Source organism: Archocentrus centrarchus, chromosome 16 (assembly GCF_007364275.1).
Source record: "Archocentrus centrarchus isolate MPI-CPG fArcCen1 chromosome 16, fArcCen1, whole genome shotgun sequence".
Lineage (NCBI taxonomy): Eukaryota > Metazoa > Chordata > Actinopteri > Cichliformes > Cichlidae > Archocentrus > Archocentrus centrarchus.
Genome location: NC_044361.1, coordinates 4,751,600 through 4,768,275, shown reverse-complemented (window position 1 = coordinate 4,768,275; position 16,676 = coordinate 4,751,600). Strand labels below are relative to the sequence as shown.

The 16,676-nt window shown below is 40.8% G+C and overlaps 1 protein-coding gene across 8 annotated transcripts in view; it reads right to left on the bottom strand.

Moving 5' to 3' along the window:
* Positions 1 to 6,523, bottom strand: part of cspg5a (chondroitin sulfate proteoglycan 5a) — a 63,427-nt gene extending 56,904 nt beyond the window's left edge. For all 8 annotated transcript variants that reach the window (XM_030749882.1, XM_030749885.1, XM_030749887.1 and 5 more), the window contains exon 1: positions 5,988 to 6,523. In XM_030749882.1, the coding sequence (XP_030605742.1) occupies positions 5,988 to 6,084 (97 nt within the window). In that variant the 5' untranslated portion in view covers positions 6,085 to 6,523. The remainder of the gene's footprint in view (positions 1 to 5,987) is intronic.
* Between the last annotated feature and the right edge of the window lie 10,153 nt (positions 6,524 to 16,676).

Below are 16,676 nucleotides of genomic sequence, written 5' to 3'. Positions count from 1 at the left end.
CACAGTACCTGCATAAAGACAGAGACATGTAAATTAATGTTCAAGGGTATGTAGAGTTTGAGAACGCCAACTCAGCGCCTCCAAAAAAAAAAAAAAAAGCGCGCATCCTGTAACATTTTGACTTTGAGGAGGGGAGGAGAGAAGCACCCCGTGACTGTCAAACTGCTCATGAAAGTTTGTCAAGGATTTTTATGACTTTCTCTATAGCAAAGAAAAAAAAAACCTGTGGAGGATCACTGCCAAGGACAGTCATGAGCACCAATCACACCTGTGAGTCAGAGCTGCAGCAAAAAACACACCTGGGCGCTACAAGGATGACGACAGAAAAGGAAAGAAAAAAAAAATCAAGGATACAGAGACACGTTTTTGACACGAGTGAGTTTTAGCAGATTTTAGCTGTTTGTCAGGCTACTATTAATTATATTTAACATCACCGATGCCATATTACCAATATCGCCTTGGGCTTATTTTGCACGAACCAATCAGATGTATCCATCTCACTGATGTTCTTTACAGTAGATCAGCAGTAACGAAACAGTGCAGCGCTATAGCAATAAACACAGATGATTTATGCTGCATACCTGTCCTGATACAATTAAACATTACACTGAAGAAACAGACATCAATAAGCACCACCAGCTTGTAACGCTGATGAAATGTCAGATGTGGGTTGTAATTCACAGGTGTGGAACACGGAACGGCGAGTGTAGGTGGACTCTGTCAGTTCTGCAGCACTTGTGGACTCACTTTCTGAGTGCTTTGTCTGGAGCGAATGTTTGAGACAACAATATGAGTGACGCAGAGGAACAGCTGTTCCAAGTGTAGGCGGGCGGTTTATTCAAATGCGACAGCGCTGAGACCGGGCGTCTCAATAAGTGAAGCAAAAATAACTCCACTGCCACTTTGGTGATTCTGTCAGCAAGAACAAACTAAATCACTGGAGGAAATGTGTGGAGCTGATGCATTAAATGTGCAAGTTCAATCACACTCCAACCAGTGAAACCATTTAAACCACCGTCAATGAATAAATGTGATTAGAGCGAGCAGGAACGCTGGTATATCACTTGGCATTTATCTCCATATTAAATTAACACCAGAAACCTCTAGAAATATGGGACAAACTAGCCTTACACTGACACACAATGGAGTTTCCAAATCAATTTGTAATTTTAGATCTCTATCGTGTGTACTAGAAACACTCAGAGGAAGTTCACATGAAACAGCTCAACAGATTTTTTTTTGTGCTCTATTTTAAGAGCTTGCTGCACCATCTGGCTCGGTGTCTGCTTATAGGGGCATTATTCACATGTGACCTCAATTAGCAAAATCTATGACATTTAATTTCATTCAATTTTTCCTGCCTAACAAATTATGCTTGTTTCAAGGTGTATCACAACAAGCTTAATTCTGGCACAATTTTGCCTGCAACATGTGACACACATTTGAAACTTTCTGCCCTTTTTCATGTGGCATTGTTACTTTAGAGCAATCACACACACGCGCGCACACACACACACACACACACAGCACAGCAATGCAGACAGAGGCCGGCTGGCAGCTGGTCAGGTCAAGCCTGTGGCCACCTACAGGTGGATCCAGGTGTGAGGATGTTTCAAATAAGATTAGGATCATATAGGTTTCCCAACAAACAGATTTATCTAGGATGAGGCACACAATAGCCCTGATCCCTGTTTGGAGCAGAAACTCTATTGTCCCTCCAAGTCCCTCAGGGAGAAAAGACTTCATCTTTTTTGCAGCGGTTCAGCTTCAGCACTGCAAACAAAGCGTAGCTGCTATTGTGATTACTTGTTTGACAAATTTGTTTTGTAAGACTAATAGAAAAAAAATCACATGGGAGGATGACGCCTTATGTATAAGACATCATATGTATAACTGTGTACATACAACATTTCTTACACTTGGAATGCAACTCTACATTATTGACGGCAGTACTGGGAAAATTTACACCCACTCTCAGAAGAGATTTTCTGACAAAATGTCTAATTTCATCAGTTTCTCTGCAGCTGGATCTCTTTTGTGCATCAGGAAGCGCATTGGGCATAAACTATAGAATAGAGGTAGATGATCAGCTGTAGCAAGCTCACAAAGGCAGCAGCTGAAAGAGGAATTAGAAGAAGAGTAATATGGGAAATGTTGCATTGAAAAAAGAAATCTTCAGTGTCACATCACAGACTCTTTGTTCTGATTCAAGGAAGACAAAATGGACATCGCTGCTGCCTTTCCATTTTCTTTCACTTCGCTAACAAGACCGCTTGTTGCTGCTAATTCCTGCCCAAACTGGGCACGTTATATGCAAGTGCAGCATTTTGAAAAACTGTCAGTCATCAGTCCTGGCTGTTTTACATGTGTTTTACATGTTTAGATGAAGTTAAAGCATCAAATGCTGGTGCAGACAGAAAATACGATGCAGTGTCTAAAGTCACATCACTTTCTGTACTTTCTGATTTAGGCTGAAGTGTGTATGCAAACTCATACAAACACAAAAAAAGACCAAGACTAACTGTAAATGATCTGCAGGGTGGCATGAAGGGATGAAGACTGCTTCTATCTGGCATTCTGATTTGATTTTAAACACTAATATTTCCACAGTCAGTAATCCACAGGAATTCAAACACTGTGCAGAGTAAGAAATCGTTATGCAGAAATAATGACAACATCTACAATTTAGAGCTGGCAGTGATGTACTACACCCATTGACAGTGGCTTTGGACACACACACACACACGCGCGCATTGCCAGTAAGCTAAGAACAACCAGACTTAAGCAAGAAATGTGCCCGTGAGCCAAAAATCCAGCCAACATTTTGAACTTAATGAAATTCAAAAGTGCGATCACACATTATGGCAGCGATATGAACACACTGTTCTCAGTGGATGCGTGTGGTTTCCATGGAGACCAAAAGGTGGCAGATGAGCGAGCACAAAGCCATCGTTCATCAATAACCAGAGCTATAGATGGAGTAAATTTCATGATGCTAGCTTTTGTTTTTTTTATTCTAGTGCTTCTTACAATAAAAAGGCTGGACTGGGTTAGTGGAGTCATGGAGGGAGGATTTGGCTTGAAGATTAACCCAGTGCACATCAAAGATAATCTGTCAACATGCAGATATGTGTCAGCAGGCCAAAAAAGAAGAGACACTGCGAGAGGAGGGGGAAGATGGAGGGAGAGGATAAGATGAGGAAAGGCTGCGTAGATCCACGAGTTTCAGTACAGAAACAAGCAGCGGACACAATTACTCCATCATGGGGGAGGGGACGAGGTGAGAGACGGCGGCATATCAGTGTTAAACACGCAGAGGGAGGAGGATTGCAAATGGCCACTGGAGAAAAAGCCGACAGGAAATGAGTGACGGTTTTCTGGTCGGTTGTCACCAGGTCAGCGCAGTCGGCCTTGGTCGTCTGAGCATCAGTCACAGATGTGGGGCAAAGCTGCCGCATCCTCACTTCACCGGTGAAGCGAGAAGATGTGATGATGATGATGATGTGTGTGTATGTGTGGATGGAGGAGGAGGAGGAGGACCGTTAGCTCAAGGTTGTTTTATGTCGTCTGCACCAGATCAGCTGACCTCTTTGCTATCCATCCATTTGAGTTTGAGCTGACACCAAATCTCTGCTATGGCATGGAAAAAACAGTCCTGAATGGGTTATTGGTGCTCAAGTTGAGTTTAAGGTCATCACACTACCCTGAGCTTGACCTGATGACAAGCTGATGATAAGCAACATCTAATAATCACAGTTTGAGCCACATGGAAGGAATTGTCCAGCTTCCACTTGTTCCAGTCTGAAATATTCCAACAGCTGTTGGGGGTATTGCATGTTCTTACTGACATTTTTGGGCCCCAGAGGTTGAATCACAGTCTGTTTTTGCTCATTAGCACCCAGTGCTAAACTAGTATGGTGAATTTGGTAAACAATACACGTGTTAACCATCATTTAGCTCAAAGCAGCGCCCCCCCCCCCCACACACACACACACACACTCTAAAAAAAGCTGGTAGCATAGCTGTGAGGCAATTTCTTTATGATACCGACACAATAACTGATTCATATTGCCAGACAGATTTAAGCTTAAGTTGTGATGCAATATTAATGTGCAATTTTAATGTGATAGTTTAACATTTTTGAAAAATGTGCAACCAGCAAAGACACCAGTGAGTTACAGCATCCAGATGAGAAATAGTTCCAGCAAATAATTTCCACCCTTTATCTTTTCTTTTTTTTTACACATCAGTTGTTGTTCTTGCAGTTAGTGTTAAATGAAGAGCTTTAGAGATGCAGGTAGATGGATGTTTTTAACATTTAGGGAAACGTTGGGGTTTCAGAGTTCCAGTCTTCATAGAAAGTTAACCATCTGCTGGCTTTGCAGTGTTATTAATCCTCTGATATAACTTCTTCCATGGGCTAAAGAAATGGTTTAATATATTTGTGCTTTACACTGCATGGCCAAGCTTTTTTTTAAGCTGGTTTGGTGTTTCAACATCATATTTTAGTATAATAAAGCATCCAGAGGAAACAGCCTACTTACATCCATGACATTAGTGGGGGGAACTGGAACAAAGGCTGGTGAATGAAATAACATAATTTGGTCAGAGGGTTAAATCATTATTTTTCGTTCAGCTGGTCTTGAACGTGAGGAAGCCTCCAGACAGATTTATGGATTTTGCTCAATATAAAACACGCAGACAATAAAAATACATGGCTTTAACCTTACAATCACACTCCATGAATTTCAGCTGGCGTTATGAAAAGAATCAGCCAGATTATATTAGATTATAACGCCAGACTGATTTCATCTCGCGCACACTCCTGCATTATTAATCTGACAGTAATGCAGCTCGGCCGTGCGCAATGACTCTCAGACAAAGAGACACGGAGAGAGAGGAGAGGGAGAGAGCTTTCTTGTCGGTTTTTTAATGCATTTTTTCCCCTTCCTCTCTGTGTATCAGAATGTCCGTTCGGATCCCTTTATGAATTATTCATCAGCCCCCTCCGGCCCTAATCCTCGCCTTTGTGTCGCTGTAGTGCCAGTGAGCCTCCGGGGAGCCGGTTTACTGCGTTGACTGAACGCTGTCACTGCCACAAATCTCTAAATTCTTCCAATAATATTCCCGCAGCTGCTTATTGTGTGACTGCAGCTCCAAGTGATGATTTAGTGAGCTGATCTGGCGGTGACTGACGTCTGAAACGTTGGTGTATCTGCATTCCTTTAACGTTGGAATGAGTTAAACGTTTTTTTTTAACCCTCACCTGCTACATAATGACTTACAGTGCCTGCAACACTTAACACTGAGAACATAGAGTCGGATACCTCTGTGTCATTCCCGTATAAGCCCTTCCACAGACTCACGGCAATATTTTAACTGATGTGTTAACGTCCCTTCTTGCAGCATGTCCGTGTCACATATTGCCCCAGTTGTTGCCTCCTCTGGTGTCTCCATAATATATTCATAAGGACTTAGATTGTAGACTCGTGCGGTTATCCTGACCTGATTTAGATTTATGCCATTTTTTGTTTCTCGTGGCATCTCTGTAACATCCCCACAGGGACCCGTGTTCAATAATGAGCTTTCGGTGACTGAATTTAAAGATTCCTATGAAACTACATAGGAAATCCTACAGCATGATATTCAGTTGATAATTGTTTTACTGTCAGTAAAATGTATTTATTTATTAAACATATATTTTCGATGACCCATCCTCAGAAAAAAGATTTATTTCAGATTGCATTGATTAGAAAATGGCCAATAATGCCACCCAACTGCAGTCTATTAATATCAATTGTGTGTGAAGTGTTGCCTAACCTACAATCAGAGCCTCACTGACCTCCTTTCTGGCTGCCTTGTGGGAGTGTGTTAAGGTACTCTGAATTCACAGAGGGGACTTGCTGCAGCAGCAAGAAAAAAAAAAATAATCAAGAAATAAAAAATTTGGGGATGATTAAAGTGCATACAGAAGGGCAGTTTCTTACCGTGGACAGACAGCGGGATCAAGTGCAGAGCCAGGACACACGACAGCAGCGTTAGTCTCCAGCATCCCGTGCAAAAGCTCGCCTCCTTCTCCTGCATCCTTGCTGTAGAATGATAGCCTTTGATGATCAGACGAAAGAGGAGAGAATCCTTTGCGTATTAATATTAATAATAAGAGAGTTCAGCGGAGGTTGCAAAAAGTAATCCGGACAAGTGAATCTGTTGATTTGCGTGCGGTCTAGACTCCAGCCTCCCTGCGCTTCTCCTCCATAGCCGCTTGGTCTCCGCTGTCTCCGCGTATCTGCTCCGCTATTTCACTCGCTTGGCACTGTTCACCCGGATGGTTACGGCTCCATTGCCAAAAAGCAGCGGTCGGAGACGGCGGTGGTGGGGTGGTGGTGGCGGTGGTAGAGGCGGGGGTTACTTTTGGGGGAGCAAACGCACGCCGTGGCTCGGCTTGGCTCGGAACGGATCGGTGCTTTGGGCACTTTGTGGCTGAGAAGGGAACAAACGCACGGCGGTGTGCAGTGCGCTCGGCAGCCTTCTCATCATCTGGGGAGGAGAAAAAAAGAGGATCGTTGGTGCCCCCCCTCCTCTTCTTCCATACGCCCCCATCCTCATCCCTCCTCCCTTCCCTCCCTCCTTCATTTTCCCAAGAAGCTTCCCCCTCCTCTCCATCCTCCCGTTTCTTAAAACTTTCTCGACTTTTTCTATCTTAAAAGACCTTTTAACTCCCTTTCATCTTAAACTCATCACACCCATCAACTCTTCCCATACTTCCAGACACTCACTTTTGTTCTATTCTTCTAATCCCTGTTTTTGGTAATTTATTTCCCCCTCCGTCTCCCTCTCCAGTAAAAAATATTTTCTTCTTTTTTGCTACTTCTAGTCTTTCCCCATGCACATATCCCCTATACCCCTGCTTTTTGTCCATTACTGTTGATATCCTTATGATATTCTCTGGCATTACTTTATAATGTTTACTTTCCACTTGATTTCCTTTTCTCCATCTGCACCTTTCCAAAAATGTTTCCATTATTTTCCACCCAGTATGTTTTACACTTCCCTTCTCCTTCTGTCCTGCCCTTCCCAGGAGGTGTTACCACTAGGTTTATGATTCCTGAAGAAGTACTTTGACATTAGTCTCTGGGGAAACATCCAACTCCATGTTATGAGTTAATCATCTATAGTAACTCATCTAGCTAATAGTACATTTACTGCACACGTATAGCTTGAAGAACTGTGTACATTGAGTCTCCTTCATTGAGCAAAGAAGCCTACTACACCTGATGCATGACCTTTTGACCTGTGCACCTCCCACTAACACACCCACCATTCCCAGGACTACTGAATCTCCCACTTGAGAAATCCCATACACTGCACTTTCATTAAGCATCTTCATCCTAGCAGCTTCCTCTTCTTTGGGTTTCCTGTCCTTGTGTCTGTTCTCTCTAAATTCATCCTCTTCCATCCTTCCTTTCTTCTTGCAATCATGCTCCACACTTCTTCTTTCTCCCAAGACACATCCCCTCCTCCTTTCTCTTGGAACTTTTTTCACTACTACACTTGCCCTTTCCCTTTCTTTTTGGAAACGTGCATCCTTTTCTGGGCGGTTTTTCCAACTGTTCAGCCTCATTTCCCTCATTTTTAAAGTCCACATGGAATGTTGTTTTCCCACTAGATGTTTAATTCTCTCCATACTGTTACATTCACCCCTTATCAGACCTCTTCTTAACACCTTCTGTTTTTTGTCCTCCTAGTTCATCCTCTTACCTAGATTTTTTTCTCTTTTTCTTTTTGCAGAAAATGTCTCTTAATTTTTCCAAAAACGTCTCCCAGCTACTTTGTTCTTTGATTCTCTTTTCCTAAACCATTTATTCTCATTCTTCAAAACATTTTCCCTTTTCTTGTTCATGATTAATAGACCAGCATAATTTAAAGCCTCCTTCACACCCTTTTCCTTCTATAAACACTTTCTTCCCTCTTCTACCTGCATCCCAAGACTGTTCGTCCTTCCTCCTGAAGATTCAAATTTTTCCATCACTTGACAATCTCTTCTATTTCCACTATTCCTTTCCTAAACATTTCCATCTCCTCCGCTCTCCTTCCACCCTTTTCTCACAGGTTGCGGTCATTTGCTATTCATCTGAGAATGCTGAATCTCAATAGGAGTGCACTCTCTGCTCTCCACACTTTTTTTTTCTCCACCAAAGGAGATCAGTCTCTGTCGAAGGAGTTTTGCTTCCCTTCATCCTTCCATCCGCTGCATATGTGTGTCTCTCGGAGAGACTGAGGTAGTTGGAGATTATGTTAAAAAAGTGTAGTGCAGTCAAAACAACCAGCTTTGTTTAATGGTGTGACACAGAGAAGCAAACAAAAGAGGGGGAGTAGGCAGTGAGGAGGCAAGGGGGGTATTTGGGTGAAAAAAAAAGAGGGGGTGCACATAGTGATGAATGGCCAAGGGCCCTGGGGGTAATGATCGTGGTGGGGGTCGTGGGCATTCTTCCACACAAAAACAGCATAAAGAAGAGAGCGAGGCAACAGGAGATGTTTTGTGCTTGTGTGTTCCTATATATGTATTGCTAAATAGCTATATCTACACATGCACACACATATACATATATATATATGTGTGTGTGTGTGTTCTTGTAACACATATATCACATGTATGTGTAACATGTGTAACATATGTGTGTAACATATAACACATACATAACACACGTGTTCTTGTAACTCTACTTTGCTGCTCGTGTGTGTCTGTGCATATGAAAGCAGCAGCAATGCCAGATTTTTTTTTTCTTTTTTTTACTTCAAGTTTAGCAGAATAGAAAATGTGTTCAGTGAATTGTGAAAAGTGGGTCACGGGGACAATTTGATGGCTTCCATTTGAATAATAAAAAATTCTGACAATATGTGAAGGAGCAATGTTTCAAGAACAGCGTGTAACAATGAACTATCCTCAACCATAATACAGCAAAAACCTTGTTCATCTCCCTCTTTCTTTCTGCCTCCTGCGCAGACTAACAGAAGCCTCAGTTTACTCATGACCACAATAATAAAGCATCCACACTGCTGACCTTCCTGTTCATTTCAGCTTTCATCTGATTTTCTGGGCGACTGGCTCATCTATCCCACTGTGTGATGCCACTGACAGCAATGTTGGACCGAGAAAAAATAACAAAAGTTGTCCTATCTGTTATGAACATTCATTTCTGGTGCATTTCGGGTCAATCTTTCACCAAAATGAGATATCTCCCAAATCTAATAAACTGGTTTATTTGTCATTTCACCAATCTTTTCTTCATCTCATTCAGCTGTCTCTGTTAATGCTGGCTGTCGGCAGCCTGAATTATCAGTCCAAAATTAATAATTTTCATTAACTGGGGAGTTTTGAAGGTGCAATAACGTAGCACTAAGGTGCTCAAGGCAAGATTTCCACAGTGACAGTCCTAGCATGCTGGGTATAATGCCAGGCAAAGCCCTGACTAATTGCTGTGAGTTGTAGTGCACAGCTTTTTCTCCAGATCTGTATATGGAGAAATTTGGATGAAATTTAGCTTTTTTACATTTACTTAAATAACAAGTAAGAATTTAGGGTTGTGGTCAGTGTTGGATTACTAGGAAAGTCATTCAGCTGTTGTAATAAGTTATTCTGACTGGAAATGCTTCATAATTCTTCACTTTTTGGGCTGAAGAAACACAAACACAGAACTATTTCCACTTAAAATAGGCCTAATTACCTGGAAACCCCCGCAGCAGGAAAACAGAGAGAGTTTCATGATTTGCCATGACTTTGGCCAGAGTGTGATGCACCAAATTTCATGGAAAACCTTCCAAGAGTTGATATTTCAGTCAGCAAACGTTCAACCTCGTGATATCACTAGGTGAAAAATCAAAGAAGGATACTTCCTCAAAATGTTCTCAGAGTATCCATTATTTAAGTCTAGACCAATGTGATGGAGATACAACAGCGACACATAAAGAGTAAAATTCATCTTCATTGTTCACAAACTTGCAAGCTGGAGTCAAATTTTGTTGTGAAAAGTGAAACTATTAAAAAGGTGGTGACTCAAATTACCTTTTTGCATCAGACAAAAACCAAATTATTCATGAAAAATTAATGAATTTATCACTAAAATTGCTGTTGTCTAATTTTTAGTCAATAGGCTCCTTTTTTCTGTACCAGAGTAGGTGGGTAAATGTGCAAAATGTACAAAAGAGGCACACCAGCACACTTTCTTGGTAACAGCAAACAAAATGTGAATTGATACTGATGTCAGCACAGCTTTCATGTTCACCGTAAACAAGCACACAGAGATGGAACATACATGCACGTCAGCCTATTTCTGTCTGTACGAGTGGCATTTTCCAGTGTTGGGGGTTAATGCTTGCTGCTATCATGTCCGTATCAGGGTCACGTGCTGTTGTTTTGATAGTCCAGGCCAACCACGTCTGTGGTATTAAACAGGAGACAGTGCTCATCAACACACAGACTGGGCCCATTTAATCCCTCTTGTTCAACCCCTGAAACAAAACATCCCCCCACCCCACCCAAACTCCCCTGGCTCAGCACCTCTCATGGAATAATAAATGATATACTGTCCTGAGCATTACATTCTTCATCACTCACTCGTTTCTTCTATCCTCTGCTTGCTTTGTTGCCACAGTGCGAGCAGCATAATGAAAATCATTTCTAATAAAGTTGAACAAACAATGATTTTCACATTTCCTTCCTGCAGAGATGCTGTCATTTTGTTATCTAGAGGTTTCAGCTGAGAACAGCTTCCCCCCAAAAATCTGAAATAAAAGAAGAAAAATATACATTTACGATGAAGGGCTGGTCCATCATTCTGACCAATAATAGCAAAGATGTAAAGAATTTTAGGTCACGTATGACATCAACTCTAGAGCAGGGTGGGGGATATATATATATATATATATATATATATATATATCCTGCCATTTTAAGTTAGCATCTGCACAAGGTAGATGCAGTTGTGACCCATAAATCAAATTGCTCAGTGGTGGTGTTCCAAACAACTGCAGCTTCCTGCAACAGCAGTCTGGTGAGTAACAGTAGACCTGGGGGTATGACCTATATCTGTACATGTGCAGTGTAAATTATATCCAGTCTTATTAGGTTATTCTAACAGTGGGGGATGAGAACAGAATCTGGCCGTGAAGCCAGGAGGATGCTGATTGGTGTACTTATCAAACTGAGACAGTTTGTCTTGATTTATTGTCACAGTTCTGATTTTGCAAGTCAGTTTTGTTTTGTTTTTTTAGAGTTGATGCTCATTCATTTCCTTGCCTACACCTTTGCTTCTCTTACTGAGTCCTAAAAATGTCTGCAATAAAAAAAAAAAAAAAGTCTTTCATGGTCCCAAAAGATGAGAAGTAATTACTGTGTTTGTCTTAACAGCTTTAATCATTCATCACCAGCTGTGTGCCCAATGTTCCTCTTTTGCATACATCCAAATGATGCATAATTCCTATCAGGTATGCACGCTACACATTCCACATTCATGTTACAGAAGCATTTTATGCCATGTTAATAACGCGATATGGCTGTTACAATGTAACAATGGCAGTTACTCTTATTCTAATGTTCTAACCAGCCTTTTCTTTTAGCCCATAAAGGAAAATTTGTATATTCACAGCAGAGAGATAAATGAGATTAGGTATTAAATATAATTAAAATATATCTACAGTATTAGTCTTACAGTCTTACAAACACAAACAAATTCTGTGCATATTACTGCCCATAGATATTTGAGAAGTGGGGGATTTGGGAACAGCACTGCTTGGACAATCTGACAGCAGCAGGAGGAAAAGTCGCGCAGCATTGCTCCTTTGAACTCTGCATGTGAAGCAGCCGGTCACTGAAGGAGCTGTCCAGTGCTGCCAGAGATTTATGTGGGGGGTGGGTTTGGAGATAGTCTTCCTCAGTGATGACAGAGGGACAGCGAGACAGTGCATTCTCTCCCTATACCTCCACTGAATCCAAGGAGCAAACCTGGACAGAATGTGCTGCACCAAAGGACCTCAGTTTCTTTAGCAGGTGAAGTCAGATAAATTCAGAACAAATATGGAAGGTGGGCTGAATATCCTGATACTTTGGTTTGTAGGCCAGAGTGTGTCTCATGAGGACATGCTATGAATTTTTCAAATAGCCTTCTATTGAATGAACGAACATAACATTTCAATCGTTTCACTTTCATTTCCTGTTTGTTTACCACTGCAGCATTGTCTATCTCCAAATGGCAATTCTTTCCCAGCTTCATTCTATTATCCTTTGCAACAATATGGTGAAATAATTGGGATTTTTATTTGACCTTTTAAGATCTTGGACCATATTTCATTTAGAAAATTCGGTCCTCTCCTCCCTACATGTGCCAAAAATTGCAGTACTTCTAATGGCCACTTGAGCTTGGCTTCAAATGTGAGTCAAAACAACATGTTTATATTTAAAGGAAAAAAGATGACAAGACACTTCATGCACCCCCGCATAATTTTGGTCATAGAACTGGAATTTCTGATAATTATTGCTTGCTGTGAGGTTAAAAAAAGCATACATATTTAGACTAAGGATTGTCTGAATGGGCTTGAAATAATCACATATTTTCCATCCACAATTTTCTTTTTTTTTTTTTTTTTTACATGAGAGAGGATTTTAATATATCAACTCTTCTGCATAATGCTCTCAGAAATCCATGGTGGAAATAAAAATGGGCTTTACTGTCTCCTAACAGTGCCATAGTGCAATGCACCAGGTTTTTCTTTTGGAAAATGGCTGTGTGAGTTTACAGCTGATGGTGATGATGCAAAACAATGACGTGAAGTAACAGCTCACTGTTAAGTAACCTCTCTATTACACTGTGAGTAGGCAGTAAGAGAACAGGAGGATTTAACACCACCAGTCCCCCCCTTTTATTTATCACCATTTTTCATCCATCCAACAATTTCCGTCTTTGGTGTATCCTGACTATTTCAACTAATTCTTCTATCGTTTTTTCATTACCTCATTCTTATTTGTTCAGACATTAGAAGAGTTTCTTCACTCATCTAATGTCCCTTCATTCACCCCATTATTTGCCTTGCCTCCTTATTCTAGTCCCAGGTTCTGTGTTTGCCAACCAGAGCAGAAATAAACTGTTTGTTTCCCGTTCCATAATCAACCCCTCTCATTCATGTCTCCCCCAAATCCTACCTTCAACTACATAAATAAGCAGTATAAAGTGTAAAATGAACAAAATCAATCACTTCTCTTGTTGTCTTAAAGATTCTTTCAAAAAATGGCACAAATATTTACTCTTCAAAGTACAGTTTGCCTTTAAGCAAGTTAATGTTCTCAGTCTCAGTGTCCTATGTACTGAGATGGGGTCTAAGGATAAATCTAAAATGACACTTGTATTGACTTTTGGTTGTGTTGTAAATCTTTAAACTCTTCTTTAAATATAATACTGACCGTTGCATATTCATAGATGCACATGGAGCAGTTCTGCAGCACACAGGACAGAGACCACATGCAATATTGATGGCTACTGAATGTCGAAATCCTAGGACGACCTTTGGAAAGCCTGAACAAACAAAAAAATACCAGCTTGTTATTTTGGTCGCATTATCAAATGGAAAACCAGAACTCTGTCATGCTTTTATCTGCTTCCCTGTACCTGGATGGATATATGGACAGATGGATATATGGGTGGATGGATGGATGGTTGAATGGTTGGATGGATGGATGGATGAATATATGGATATCTGGATGGATATCTAGATGGTTGGATGATATCTGGATAATGGTTGGATATCTGGATGGTTGGATGGATGGATATCTGGATGGATGATATCTGGATGGATGGATATCTGGATGATGGATGGATGGATGGATGGATGGATGGATGGATGGATGGATGGATGGATGGATGGATGGATGGATGGATGGATGGACGAACTCCCTGTGTGTCATGAAGTGCTGACCAAACAGGTGTTCATTCACCAACATTAACAAACACAAAACATAAGAAAAATAACACAATACGACCCAAATGTGGGGCTCTGATGTTTACTGTCAGCCCTTTATAGACTGTTGCTGATTAACGTCCAAGCCAAACCATTCTCTGGAGTTGCACAAAAAAAAGAAACTAACAAACTAAACACACACAACTTATCTGATCAACTTTATTAATATTACAGCAATACTACAAATGCTACAAGCATGTTCATATGACAGGGGTGCCACTGGCAGCTTATTTAGATATGAACTGCTGATTTTAGACCCTCCCAGTTTCTATGCACAGAGGTCTGAGGCATCATTCAGGAATGGTGATGCTATTTTGCTGTGAACTGATTTTTGGTATGCATTGATTTCATGCCTGTTGATCTCTAGAACATAACCTGCTTCAGAGCAGGTTATGTCTGCAGCACAAGTTACCATGGTGGTGTACCCCAGTAAGATGTGAACTGCCTTTTGTAGCACTGAAAACCCAGGGTTAACCCTGAGGTTACCCAGATAATCGCAAATCCTGCTTCACAGCGTAGGCTTCAGGTGCAGGATCGAGTGGATTTGCTTCACAGTGAGTGAGCAGAGCAGGTTTCTTCACCAGGAAATCCACTAGACTCACATCCAGCATTTCAACACATGCACTTATCTTACAAAACTAAATCTGCCTCAATAAAAAAGATATCAGATTTGTGGTTAACACAGGAACCTGGAAGCTCTGTGGAAATTAAACTTTAATGTATATCACTTCTGTCCTACCTTGCGCTGCACTTCAGGTGTCAGATCACTGTTCTTACTAATCTTAAAAGCTGCTGTTTCATTTGTGGCTGTCTGCACTCACTCGGCCACTTTCTTAAACTCTGAATGAGGTAGTCAGAGAAGGAGGAGGAGACGACAGGATTTGCTCTAGTTAAATTTTAATTATGTACTGCCAATTAATAAAACATAAACAGCCATCTTAGGATATTTTTTATTGTAATTTAAAGACCAAAATTACACAGAGAAACCCAACAGTCCCCTGTGAGCAAGTACTCAACAACTGGGGATAAATGTCTACACTTTAATCATTAAGAAACCTCCAACAGAACTTGGCTCAGGGAGAGCAGCTCTCTGTCCTGAGATTGAAGATGACAAACAGCATAACAAGTACTCAGCAGGTTGGTGGGGCCAGTAAACCACAGATCAAGTAGATACATAGAGAGGAGAAAGACCAAACTAAACCTAAGATGTTTTTCTATTAGTTAATTAAAACTAGTACTTTAAAAAAGGAGAAAAATAAAATTAGCTGGAAGATATAAATTCCGAGCAGCTGTTTGTTAGTATTGCAGGAGGTCTGGAGCCTATCCCAGCTGTCTATCCCAGGGTACCTTTATGTATCCTTCACTCTACCAGCTCCTGCAGTGCTGTGAACAGCTGGCCTACTTTACCCTTCTCCATTTTTTATGATACTCACACACACTTATTGGCATATCCACGGGGCACTCATGGCGTTTATGCTCTTTTAAGCACGCAGATGCAGCAGCAAAATGTCAGCTGTGAAAACAGCACGACCAAAAGAAAAATAGAAAATCACGTGGTTCGCAGTATCGATATATTTAAACAATATTTTATAGTCTGTTTTCTCTGTATATTCTACTGTATACTGGCAATATGTGCATCTATTATTCTGTATGCCATTTTACAGATCTTTATTTTACCCATGCACATTTTATTTTTTTATTTGTAGAGCAACACTAAAGACACCAAAGTATGAAGTAACAGATATACCAAAAAAAAAGTAAACCACCTTAAGATTTGATTACATCATAACTCATAACACTTCATGAAGTTATCAGCTAGAGGTTTTCTTGAAGAACTTCCTACATATACCAAGAATTGTTGGCTGATTTTTTTCCCCCTCACAGAGTAGGAAAAAGAAATGAGAGAGGGACCGCCCTCGTTACGAGAACTCCCTTCAAAACCAATGCCTACAGATTTGGCAGCCTGCACATCTAGGAAGGCACCATCAGTGCTGAATGGCACATATGTGTTTTAGAGCAACATATGCTTCCATCCAGATGTACCTTTCAGGAAAGGCTTTGCATATTTGAGCAAAACACTACTAAAATGCATCTATTACAACAGCATGGCGTCATAGTAGAGGTCCAGGTGCTGAACTGGCCTGCCAGCAGTCTAAAACTTTCACCAACTGCACCAACCCTTATCAGACAACAATGGGACGACATTCCTCTCCCAAAAGTCCAGCAAGTGGTTCCCAGACGTTTACCGGCTGGCATTAAAGAAGAGGGAATGCTACACTGTAGTAAACATGGCTGTGTCCTAACTTTTTATAACCTTATTTTTTTTAAATGTACATTTTCTCAAGTTTAAACATTTAATACTTTTTCTGTATTTATTGTGTATAAAAAAGGCATTTCTGTGGTTTATTACAATCTATTTCTATTTACATTTTACACTGCGTCACAAATGTTTTGGACTGTGGGTTGTAGATTTGGCACAAATGGAACCTCTAATTAATTTACTTCATATTACTAAAGATTCAGCTCATCCCAAACCATCTCAGCTGGGTTTAGGTCAGCTGACTGTGAAGATCAGGTCATATTGTGGAAAACATCTGATGACGAGTTGCTGTAAATTCTGAATAAACCTCTAGGAGCATCACCAGCAAACACCACCACCATCACCACAA